At 37.3% G+C, this 12,042-nt stretch overlaps 1 protein-coding gene and 1 long non-coding RNA gene across 3 annotated transcripts; both read left to right on the forward strand.

Annotated features, from left to right (window-relative positions):
• Nucleotides 1–224: 224 nt before the first annotated feature.
• On the forward strand, nt 225–8,829 carry LOC113278279 (cryptochrome DASH, chloroplastic/mitochondrial-like). Of its 2 annotated transcripts, XM_026527170.1 has the most exons (12): nt 3,223–4,743; nt 6,163–6,384; nt 6,494–6,634; nt 6,790–6,864; nt 7,041–7,157; nt 7,256–7,302; nt 7,456–7,532; nt 7,706–7,781; nt 7,895–7,964; nt 8,122–8,245; nt 8,327–8,376; nt 8,490–8,829. In XM_026527170.1, exons 1-12 carry the CDS (start codon nt 4,633–4,635, stop codon nt 8,649–8,651), a joined length of 1,272 nt encoding a protein of 423 aa, XP_026382955.1. In that variant the 5' UTR covers nt 3,223–4,632; the 3' UTR covers nt 8,652–8,829. The 2 variants fall into 2 exon arrangements, 1 of the variants encoding a protein (XP_026382955.1); XR_003325407.1 differs by lacking the exons at nt 6,494–6,634; nt 6,790–6,864; nt 7,041–7,157; ... (5 more) ...; nt 8,327–8,376; nt 8,490–8,829 and adding exons at nt 225–449; nt 940–2,702; nt 2,878–3,209; nt 5,890–6,012 and having other exon boundaries at nt 3,366–4,743; nt 6,163–6,305.
• A 277-nt stretch (nt 8,830–9,106) lies between these two features.
• LOC113278293 lies at nt 9,107–9,892 on the forward strand. The gene is made up of 2 exons (XR_003325412.1): nt 9,107–9,507; nt 9,592–9,892. It is a non-coding gene; the product is annotated as an uncharacterized LOC113278293 (long non-coding RNA).
• Nucleotides 9,893–12,042: the final 2,150 nt, after the last annotated feature.

Below are 12,042 nucleotides of genomic sequence, written 5' to 3' on the forward strand. Positions count from 1 at the left end.
CACCAATAAAAATACTTATCAAAACAAATATTTATTTATAGTTTATGCAGCTTGATTAAAAATGTTCGAGCAGGAACGAGCAAAAAAATTTCCATCCAAAGGAGAAACTCGTATGACCGGCTTCCCCGGGGCGCATTTTCTATCCCATTAGATTTCTGAGAATTAACCGGTCAACCCTTAACTTTGACTAAAAGCAGTACCTATCGGAGAAAACAAAGAGACAACCCGATCTTCCTTATTGTTAATCCTTAGTTTTCCAATTAAAAATCTCTCTGATTCGTTCCTTGTACTTCCCCATTTGTACATAGCCCCTTCGTCTCTAGTTTGTTTCTTCTTTACTGCATTTCTTCCCTTTATACATAATCAAGCAGTAATCTTGTTGCTACAGTGAAACATACTTCCATCGGTCTCCTCCTCTTACTTCAATTCCACTCGGAGCTTGGTTTCAAGTAAGTCAACTCACATATTTTTTATGGGTTTCTCATAGAATAGTAGTAAATAAGTATATCAAGAAATGTTAACTTCTGTTTTGCCTTATATAGGGTATAATTTGCTAATTTCAATTTAGGGTTATGAGTTATTGTTGATCAGAAAGTAGTAATTGGGGTTGGGTTTTAATTTTCTTACATTTTCTCTCACAATACCCTCATGAATCTTGTATACATGCACTGCACTGCTTTTTACTGGGTAAATCACAGTTTCAATGTTGAGAATAGTTAAGACTCTTGGACTTGTAGGAACTGTATGATGTTTGGTGTATCATTGATGACAATGCCTTGATGATTTATACCAAACAAGTTGACATGCATGCTCATTTTGATTCCCATCTCATGATATGATATCTGGGTTGAGGTCTTTCACTTATTAATTCAGACTATGAATGCATTTAGTGGTAATAAACCTCATATACTGAACTGACCGGGAAAATAAATTTGGCAGGACATTCCAATTTAAGCGAATGGCTACACGCGCGGTGGTTACAGACATTCACTATACAGTTGTTGATACGAAAAAACAGCGAGTTAGGTGCAATTATTGTGGAAAGGAGATAGGTGGTTCTACTCGTCTTAGGGAACACTTGGGAGGAATGGGTAAAGATGTATTACATTGTGTTAAAGTTCCAGAGGATGTGAGGGTACAAATGAAAAATGACGTAATGGAAAGAAGGAAAGCATATGCCAACACCAAATTGCTTAAATCGCTCGAGTCGCGTGGTCTACCGAAGACGAAGTCCAGGTCAAACGACCCCCATAAGCAAAAAGGCAACCATGTTTCCAGTCAACCCAGTTTGTCAAGGAAGAGAAACCAGTGCACTATAGTTGAGTCTGGATTAAAAAAGAAAGATGAGATGGCAGAGAATTTGATTAACCCTGAACAATCAGATGCATACAGCGCAGAGAAGATTGAAAAAGAATCTGAAGATAACTCATCCAAGCAAATCCAAAGGTGTATTGGCAGATTATTTTTCGAAAAGGGTATAGAATTTAGTGCTGCAAACTCCCCTACATTCCAGAAAATGATACGTGCTTTTGTTGGACGTGGATCCGCGGTGTACAAGGTGCCTAACTCTAATGACCTCAAGGGGTGGATTCTACAAGAGGAACTGAGAGCAATGCAAGAGTATGTGCGAGAAGTTGTGCATTCATGGGGAAGCACTGGATGTAGTATATTGCTGGATGGGTGGATGGATAGAAATGGGAGATATTTCATTCATTTTGTGGTTGATAGCCCACGTGGTCCCATATTTATGAAGTCTGCTGACGTGTCAGATATTATAGGAGATGTGGCAGCCATGGTCACATTGTTAAGTGGAATTATTGAGGAGGTCGGGGTACAGAATGTTGTTCAAATAATCTCATATACTACTCTTGGTTCACTGAACGCAGTGGGCAAAAGGTTGACGGAAAAATACAGGACTATATCTTGGACTGTTTGTGCCGCTCAATGCATAGGCCTCATCTTGGAGAAGATAGGAATGCTGGATCCTTGGAGAAGTGTACTTGATAAGGCAAACGATATTACAAAATTCATTTACACTCATGAGACAGTTTTGAAGCTTGTGAAGAAACATACTTCTGGGGTGGAGCTAGTCAGTTCTAGGAGGATTAGGTCACTGACGCCGTTTCTAATACTGGAGAGAATTGAGTCTCAAAAGAATAATTTGAAGATCATGTTTAGTTCGTTAGAATGGAAGAGCTCAGCCCTAGCTTCAACAGCTGATGGAACGCATGTGACTGATTTAGTCACTGGAGTGTCGTCTTTCTGGACTGAAGCCCAGATGCTTTTGAAGGGAAGTCTTCCACTCATACGTGCTCTGCATCTAATTAGTGTAGGAGATAGTAAACCCCAGTTGGGATACATATATGCAACAATGGACCAAGTAAAGGAGGCGATAAAAGAGAATTATAAAGACCAGAAAATCAAATATCAGCCTTTCTGGACAGTATTTGATGGCATCTGGAATAACCAACTCCGTAGCCCTATCCATTCTGCTGCCTTCTTTTTAAATCCGAGTCTCTTTTACTCTAAAGATTTCAATGAAGATGATGAGATGAAGGACGGGCTTACAGACTGCATCGAGCGAATGGTAGAGGATAAACGTGCTCGATATTTAATATTATTACAGTTGGATGAGTATATAGCGGCTCGTGGTTCTTTTGGCAACGGAGATGCTATTGATCAAAGAACGACGCTTTCTCCAGGTTTGAAAATTCTCAACTCTTGTTTCCTTATTATGGGTTCAGTTTTATTTTTCTTTTTGTTAATCATAGGATAATAAGACATCTTTTAACCGACAGTTCACTAGTCACTACTAGCCAATCCATAAATATTTAATTGGGTCAGATATTTGAAATGCGATTGTTTCTCTGCATGTAGAGAAGTGGTGGTCCTTGTATGGATGTCAATGCCCTGAACTGCAAAATTTTGCCATAAGAATTTTAGGTCAGACGTGTACTGGTGCCTTAAGATATGGTCTGAGAAGGAGTCTATCTGAGCAACTACATATGAATGGAAGGAACTGGACGGAGCAAAAACAGTTGACGGACCTCACATTTGTACATCATAATCTTCGGTTGCAAAATCCTGTATCTATTTCAAGCACAGATTACAGAGATATATTTCTTGATGAGATGGATCGAATGGATGAATGGGTTGGTGGAGGAGACTTGAAAGAGTCAACAGGTGAACATGATGGTGATTAGATTAAGGTATACCGTATCTGAATCTTTAGTAGTCAAAAGCTTGTGGTAATACATGTACATAATTAGTCTGAATATTTGATAGGAACGAAAATTTAAATAATTGTATCTAAGGAGTCACTTCAGGAGATGCTACTCCTTGGCGTACCTTGTTCTATTTTGCAGCTTGTGCTTTAATGGGCATCCAGATGTTTCGTGGTATTTGGTTTTGCGGGAGTTGATGCAATCTGCCTTGCTTTGGGTGTTGTGGAAGGAGAGAAATGATCTAATTTACTCGGGGAAGTCTGCTACATCGGAAGTGTTATCTCGAAGGGTTAAGTCGTTAATTTTCCAGTGAATTAAGGTATATCATCCTGAGGTAATTGTATCTTCTGTGATTTTCTGTACAGTTGGAATTCCCTCTAGGGACGGGATCCTCCTTAATTGCTTGTTTTCTTTTCGATGTCTGGCTTCCTAACTACCTGTGCCTAGCTACTAATGTACAGTGTATCCATTTTTAATCCATCCCATTTTTTAAATATTTTATATGACATCTCCCTCGTATAGCACTAGACAAACAAGACTACGAGTCTAGTCCCTCTTGCCATTCGTGTATTTCTGATTTCATCCAGTCCCTCGTTTGCGGACAATTATAACTACGCAAATCGCAGATGAGTCGCTAGTATTGTTGGCTGCATTTGGGAATTTCTCGCATTGTTTCTCCCCGTAGGTATTACTCGGCATAACACTTGATAAAATGCATTCGCGAAGGCTGGTGATTTTTTTGTGAATAAACAGAGGTTGGATTTTTATTTTATTTTTTTGTGAAAAACAGTATGGAAGTGAAACTCAAAGAACAGAAAGAATGCAAAATGAAAAATACTATAACTTGTTTATTGGTTTGTTTGTATGTTATTTAGTTTTTTGAGAATTATTAAACGTATAATTTCTTTGAAAAAGAAATTTGTAATTGAAACTTTTGCAATGGAAGGCGTATGGTTAACCTCATCAGTTCCAGACATGTATGTAAGAAGTTGGGTGGAATTTCTTTTCTGCCTACAAAATTTCCACGTCATCACAAACTCAAAACTCCACGTGTCACTCACCCAATGAAATTTTCAAACCATCTCCTTCCTTTTCTTTCTGCAACTCTCTTCCTCCCATGAAATGTCTTCTGCAGCAACACTCTCTTTCTCTTCCATTTCTTCATTTTCCTTCTCCACCTTCAGAAAAATCCAAACTTTCTCATTAACACCCACTTCTTCAATTCTCATTTCAAACAATTCCAAAATCATGAACATTGCTTCTTCTTCTTCAGAATCACAATCACAACCCAGAGCAGTTGCTGTTGTACCAAGCTTGGATTCCGTTGAAACTGATAAAATCGCTGATGGGACATTTAGAAGATGCTACTCAATTGTTTGGTTTAGGAATGATTTGAGGGTTTTGGATAATGAAGCTCTCTATAGAGCTTGGATGTCTTCCCAACCCGTTCTTCCTGTTTATTGTGTTGATCCTAGGAATTTTGGGACAACACATTACTTCGGATTTCCTAAAACTGGAGGTAATTTTTTTGTTCTTACTTTTTCAATTTTGATTTTGCTAACAGTAGATTTGTGAAAAATGACAGTGTTTGCAATTTCATTATAGTAGAACACAAATTTGTAGTGATGGGGGTGTCGTGCATAGGTTTTAGGATTTGTTTTAAGGGAATTTTGGATTTTGGGGTTTGTGGAAGTTGATTTGATCTCTAATCTAAGAACACAAATTAAAATTAGAATTGGTAAAGTTACTCATTTGGAAGAAACTATGGATGTCCGGAGTTTCGCCAGTTAACTAAATTAGTAATTGAGAAAGATACAATGATGGGCAGTCTTTAGTGAGGGATCTCTTCAATATTCAAATGATGCCGATTTCGGAGAGAGCTGGAGTGGACAATAGTTAAGTTATGGGATTATGGCATTTGATCATAATTTATTCTTAGTGTACAATGGAATGTGTGAATCTGTAGGTTGAGTGGCCGATTACAAGCCTATGAAGTTGTCGTAAAGGCTGTTTTTGGGGATCCAAAGTAATTTCTGAATTAATACTTGAACTGTGTGACTAGTCTACTGAGTGTGCATGCTAGAGTTTAATGCCTTATTGAGCTCTCCTTTTAAATGTTGGTCGGATCAAGATTGGGTTTCATTTGTAACCATGTTTTGATGTTGGGTTTCCGGGTTTTCATATGAGCTTTGTTGACTGCAGGCTTGTAGTTGGGTCTTTTTTTTTTCTTTTTCTCTTTTTGTTCCAGTTAGCTCGTTCTAGGTGAAAAGGGTAGGGGATTTACTTAACCACCTAATCTTGGGATTAACTAGTAATTAGTTTCTGAATACCGTTAAAATGGTAAAAGTGGAAGCGTATTTAGATGGGTTTTGGCTTCCACTTTGGGAACGCTGATTGAAATTACTATGGGATTCACATTACGCTTTTGCTTGTAGTTATTATTATTATTTTTTAATGTTAGTAATTGGAGTTGCATTTTATTAGTATTTTGATTTAAGGTGGATCCAGTTGGTGGTAGATTTTTCCAGCTCATGTCTTGTAGATATATGTTTTGAGTTTGTTACTGAAACGTAATTCGGTGGAATGGGGAATGTAGGATTATCATTTTCTTGCTTTTGGAAGTTGGATGAATGTGTAAGAGTTTCAATATTAGTTTTCTTTGCAGCTTTAAGGGCACAATTTCTGATTGAGTGCTTAGCTGATTTGAAAAAGAATTTGATGAAGCGAGGTTTGAATTTGGTTATACGACATGGAAAACCCGAAGATATCCTCCCTTTAATTGCAAAAGGTGTTGGAGCTCACAAAGTTATGAATATGTTTATTTTGTTATGAATGATATTGAGCTGTTGGAGCTCACTCAGTAAACAAAAGCTTTTGTTTGCTGCACTATATGATTCGTTACCTGAGCTTTTGTTGATCGAGTTGCTGTTGTGTTCAGATTTATGCCCATAAGGAAACTTGTTGTGAGGAGTTGCTTGTGGAAAGACTTGTCAAGAAAGGGTTGCAAGGAGTATCTCTACAATCAGAGGGATCCGCATCCACCAGTCAAAATCCTACAAATGTGAAGCTTGAGCTTATTTGGGGAAGTACTATGTACCGTATCGATGATCTCCAATTTAGTACGAGTAATTTACCCGACATATATACCCAATTTCGTAAGGTACGTAAATCTAGAAGTACATTCCAGTGTTTAGAAGGAACATTTATTTTTGAGGTTTGATGAGGTTATACTCTTGACACAATATCCTCCATGATAAATGAACTTGCAGTCTGTTGAATCCAAGTGTGCAATTCGTGGTTGCTTCAAACTTCCACCGTCAATTGGGCCACTTCCCAGCACCGATATTGGCAAACTTGGGGGATGGGGAGATGTTCCTTCCCTTGACCAGCTTGGTGTCATTCATGTAGAGGCAAGTCACCGTGCGCTTTCTCGGTCATATTGTTTTGCTATCTAATAAGATGCAGCAGTTTCTTGATACTTCATTAAACTAAATAGTGTACCTGAATGAATCAGAAAATGTGGCATGTATCAAATTAATTGAGGATTCTATTTTGTAAAATGCAGGCGAGAAAAGGAATGTACTTTGTTGGTGGTGAAAGTGCAGCTCTGGGCAGAGTGTATGAGTACTTTTGGAAGAAGGTAGAAATCTCAGATTATAGCGTTGCTCTGTTGTGCTATTTCAGATATAGGATTTACATTTATGGAACAGAAGATGGGCAGATAATGTGATGTTTTGGTGTCTGATATACCAGTTTAAAAAATCTTTAGTCCATTTATTTAATCTAGTTAGCTAAATAAATATCAAACTTCTGTAGGATTTGCTAAAGGTGTACAAGCATACAAGGAACGGTATGTTGGGTCCTGATTACTCAACAAAATTCTCTCCGTGGCTTGCTTTCGGAAACGTCTCTCCTCGTTTTCTCTATGAAGAAGCAAGAAATATCCTCCTCTTAACTAGTCATCAACCATTTATATTATGTAGAAAAGGATAATCCTAACATTTGCCAGTGATTCAATTTTAAATTTTTAGGTAAAGAGATATGAGAAGGATAGGCTAGCAAATGATTCAATATATTGGTATCTTACTAGCTTCATATATTGGATGTTCTGCTTCGTATTTCATAGATTTTTTAGATATAAATCTAAAGGTTTCGGGTTTTTTTTTTCTGTATTGTTGTAATGTTTAGAGATTCCTCTGGCAATTGAGTTGTTAAACTTGTGTGGTTTCAGGGTACTGTTTGAATTGATATGGAGGGACTATTTCAGATTCATTTCAGTAAAATATGGAAATTCGATCTTCCATTTAGGTATAATAAAATGGTTTTTGTTCATTTACTGCTCTGCCTTTGTGGCATCTTTACAGGACTTGCCAAACATAGCGGATACATGTCTCACAATCACTCTTATGCACAGTTGCTTTACAAATTGTATATCATTAACTGTATCTTTTACAAACATATTTTCGTGGGAATATATTCAGGTGGACCGAGAGAAGTAGAGGCTAGGTGGAGCCAAGATCTCAGTCTCTTCGAATCTTGGAGAGACGGCCGTACAGGGTACATCAAGATATCCCTTCTCGTGATTTTACTGCACTTGATGCCTATTATTAGCCCCGAATAGATTGTAGCAAATCATGATTTATTTATTTATGTTACCTTGACATTTGTAGGTATCCTCTTATAGATGCAAATATGAAAGAACTGTCAACAACTGGTTTCATGTCAAACCGAGGACGACAGGTAAATTCTGAGTTGAGTGCTGAATTTAGCACAACCCGCAGTTCATATTTGTATGGTCCTCAAACATTGCAGATAATCAAATAAACCTTCTTTACTTTTATGCATCAAGAGCGTCATGGTTGGTGAATAATTAACAGAATCTGTATTTGTTATACAGATAGTTTGCTCGTTTCTTGTTAGAGATATGGGCATTGATTGGCGTATGGGTGCCGAGTGGTTTGAAACTTGCCTCGTGGATTATGACCCATGTTCAAATTATGGGAACTGGACATACGGCGCAGGTTAGTTTCTTACTCGTTGATGCATTTTTGTACGTGTTACACAGTAAATTCGGTTTCTGATTAGTTAAGTTGTTGCTGTAGGTGTTGGTAACGATCCAAGAGAGGATCGATACTTCAGCATCCCCAAGCAAGTAAGCACACAATTTATTCTTCAAACTTATGCATGTTTCATTGTCCAAGATTACACTGAAACTTCATAAACTATTGCACACGTAAATTTTGATTTCTGGTTATCATGTATCAGGCCCAGAATTACGACCCAGAGGGCGAGTACGTCGCATACTGGTTACCAGAGTTGCGAAAACTTTCCAAGGATAAACGGAATTTTCCACACGAGAAGTCGTATATCAAACAAATTGTACCTCTGAAGTTTAGCAAGCCAAATCATGGTCATAAGTTGCACTAAATCAACTCCAAGAACAAAATGATAGTAATTGCGATCTGGGAATGAACTTTTTTGTTGTTGAAAGGAATAACATTGTATTGAGTGTTCATAATAAAATAAAAGCAAAACATGCAGTTGTTATAACTAAAAACTAAACCTTTGAAAGAAGCATTGGTCATGGAAATTTTTCTCATTGAAATCTCTTGGAAAAAATCCGAGATCGAGTAATGTGAGCCGCATATTCATGTGATATCTGGATAGGGTACCCTCTCATTTCAATTGGTGCATATACTGTTTACGTTTTTGGATTGGGAAGCCAACCAGTCATGCTTCTGCAGTTCCACCACCGCCACTACAATAAATTTGGTTCTTCCACTTTGAATGAAATAGTTTTCACCAAAAAAAGAAGGAAGTCTTTGATATTCCTGCAGCCTCTAAATGCTGTTGAAAACGATTCTGAATTCGAATTGGACAGAAAGAAGAAGGCGCGAGAGGCTCTAAAACAGCTTGACAACCAGCTTCAAAGCCTCATCACCAGAACTCCACCACCAAACGTAGGGAGGGTATCTTCTTCTCGGCTGAGTAACTTGGATTCCAAGGCCGACATAGCTAGAGATATGATGAGGGAACCACCACCAGAGTATTCTGATTCCTTTTTTGCGTACTCCGCGTTTGCTCTCCTAATTATCTCAGTTTTGTACAATATATTGTTCCTTACAGTGATTAAACCATCTGTCGATGGTCCAGCACCAGCTGCATATACTTATAGTAACACTAATAATCAAGCTGTAAAAGAAGCTCCAAGTGAGAACGGAGCAGATTCACCACCAGTTGCTAACCCGGAGTGAGATGATAATTTCACCCCCATTGTTAATTGGTGAGAGCCTCTTCTTTCTTGCAAGTTTTGATCCAACTGTGGTTGTATATCGCCTTGTATAATCACTGAGTCAAAACGTAACAGATATAAGGCCACGGATTGCTACGTCGTTGTCATTTCGTTCTTGCTTATCCCCGACACCGAGTACCCGATTTGACTGAAACTAGACTCTCCATGTACGGCACCATCTGGACCATGCACTTCTTGTACCTGTACTTTCTTATGTTCCGATGTCTTTCCTTTTCTTCCAAGCATCTCTTCTTACATTCATAACAATAAGATGGATGCATATCACCATCTAATCGAACATGTAATAGGGTTTCACGATTCTGTAAAGACACCGCGCTTCTTAAGTAGCGATAGGATGGAATATCCAGTTTCGTCATCAATTTTTGGTCAGTCTTTTTTTTTTTTTTTTTTTGCTTATATTGAAAGAAAAAAATTACATAGGGGTATCCAAAAAGAATGGACTTAAAGAACTTCTCAGTGGAAGGTGATTGTGAGAGGCTCATCCTTTATGCTCAGGACAAGCACTGCAACATCTTTTGGAGAAACAAAGCCATAATATCTGAAGCTGTGAAGATTTTGAAGACATGTGAAATTTTTTTGGGTTTTATGTTTAAGAACAGGAAGGGCAATGAAATGGCAAACATTTTGGCAAAAGAAGCGTGTAAACAAGGAATTCATAAACAACAACGGAAAATGGGTCATTTGTCCAAATGTTTTTAAATCACGGTTCAAATGGACGAGTAAAAAATAGTTTGGGTGAAATGGCAAAAAAAAAATAGTCTGGTTTCATCCTTGCTTAAATTTAAAAAATAGTTGAATGAAACTGGATACATCATGCGTAAATTAAAAATAAGAAAAAATATTTGAAAATGGGCACGGTGAAACTGGTTACATCCTGCTTATTTTTACATTTTTGTCCATTTAAACAGTATCAAAATCTAAATGTCCATTTCACCCAGAAATTGTTGATTTTGGTATTTTTAACCAATTTTGTGAAACAACATTGGGTGTTGATGCCACATTTCTTAAATTCTGCTTTACTATCATATGTTTGTTTTTCTAATTCAGCTAATAGTTCTAGCTTACAAAATGGAGTTAACATTATGTTGGTAGACACCAATATCTCAAATCCAATGGGTGAGATATTTATAAAAATGCATTTTATATCTATATCATCCATATGTTCACTCAGTTTTTTCCTAACAGGAAAGGTATTACGAATACATTTCCATAAAAAGATTTTAATTCTTTGCGATACATTCAGATTCCAAAAAGATTTCCAAAAACAGTTATATCAGTATTAATGGAAGCCAAAGAAGGATTTTTCAGTTTTTTTTTACATTGATTTAACCGTAAAATTTCCATCATTTGTAAGCACCCAACGTAATCTGTCTTGTTTCAGAGTACCATTCATATTTGTGAAAATTCTAATTCCTAGAATCTTATCAACAATTTCCGAAGCAAAGTTACTTTTAATTTTCGTTACATTCCACTTTTTGGTATTTGAGTCTAAAAAATCAAATACAAGTGTTAAGAGATTGTGTTTATTGCCACAATAAGCTATTAGGTTTTGTTCCATACCTGGTATCATGTCAGTCCAAATGTTGATAGACTTACGGTCGCCTACCTCCCCAGCAACTGAATTTTTGGTCAGTCTTGAACAGTTTAGACCAAGACTCTCTGACCCCATAGTTTATCTCCCATATCTCAAAACCAACCTTGAACACACTACAAAGCAAACAAAGGCAACCTCTCAGCACATCAACAAATTTATACTCGAAATCATCAACCATATGTTGAGGCTGTGGTATTTCTTTGAACATTTCGTCTTCTATATCGAATGAAAGTATAACTCGCGATTGAGTGTCGTTACCTGTATTTGCTAACCAGCGGAGAGCTCAATTCAGAAACACCCCAGGGTCTTACCTGAATTCAGTGTCGTTACCTGTATTTGCAATCAACTGCATGCGTGGTTGCACCCAACAGAAACATGTTGGTACGGAAATTCAGTTTTGGGCGGCTTTTTATTTGATTTAATTGTTGAGAATCTTGAGATTGCTTTTTATTGTTGTTGTTGTAAACGGTTTAGTGGCCCTTATTCCGGCGAGATCGCCTGAAATACGAAAATCCCCCGACAGACTTTGACCTCTGTGGAGTGATTTGGAAAAATATTTAAAGCAGTTCTGGTAACATCAGCTAAGTTAGGTCTAATCTCTTGAATTACTAGCTCTTACTATATGTACTTTACGCTAGTTTTTGCAAATCATATAAACATGCTCCAATTTCAACTCTTACTTCTCCACCACCACGCGCTACTCCTAGTAGCAGTTCCTATGGTAATGTTCAAACTAAAATTTTTGTTGAGCCACGTGGTTGGTTAAACGGGTTTCTCCACTATGATAAAGCAGGACAAAATGAGCAGATTTGGTTTTCTAGGCCCCAGTAGTATTTCTTTTTAATATAAAATACTTTGTAGTATAAAGTTAAAATATAAAATATAATATTTTGGTGAGATAAAATAGGATG

This window comes from Papaver somniferum, chromosome 1, assembly GCF_003573695.1.
Source record: "Papaver somniferum cultivar HN1 chromosome 1, ASM357369v1, whole genome shotgun sequence".
Classification (NCBI taxonomy): Eukaryota; Viridiplantae; Streptophyta; class Magnoliopsida; order Ranunculales; family Papaveraceae; genus Papaver; species Papaver somniferum.

Coding starts and splice junctions, on each gene's coding strand:
- LOC113278279 (XM_026527170.1), top strand. CDS start 4,633: ATGAAGCTCTCTATAGAGCTTGGATGTCTTCCCAACCCGTTCTTCCTG. Junction 6,635..6,789: donor TTGGTGTCATTCATGTAGAG/GCAAGTCACCGT, acceptor TGTAAAATGCAG/GCGAGAAAAGGAATGTACTT. Junction 7,533..7,705: donor AAATTCGATCTTCCATTTAG/GTATAATAAAAT, acceptor GAATATATTCAG/GTGGACCGAGAGAAGTAGAG.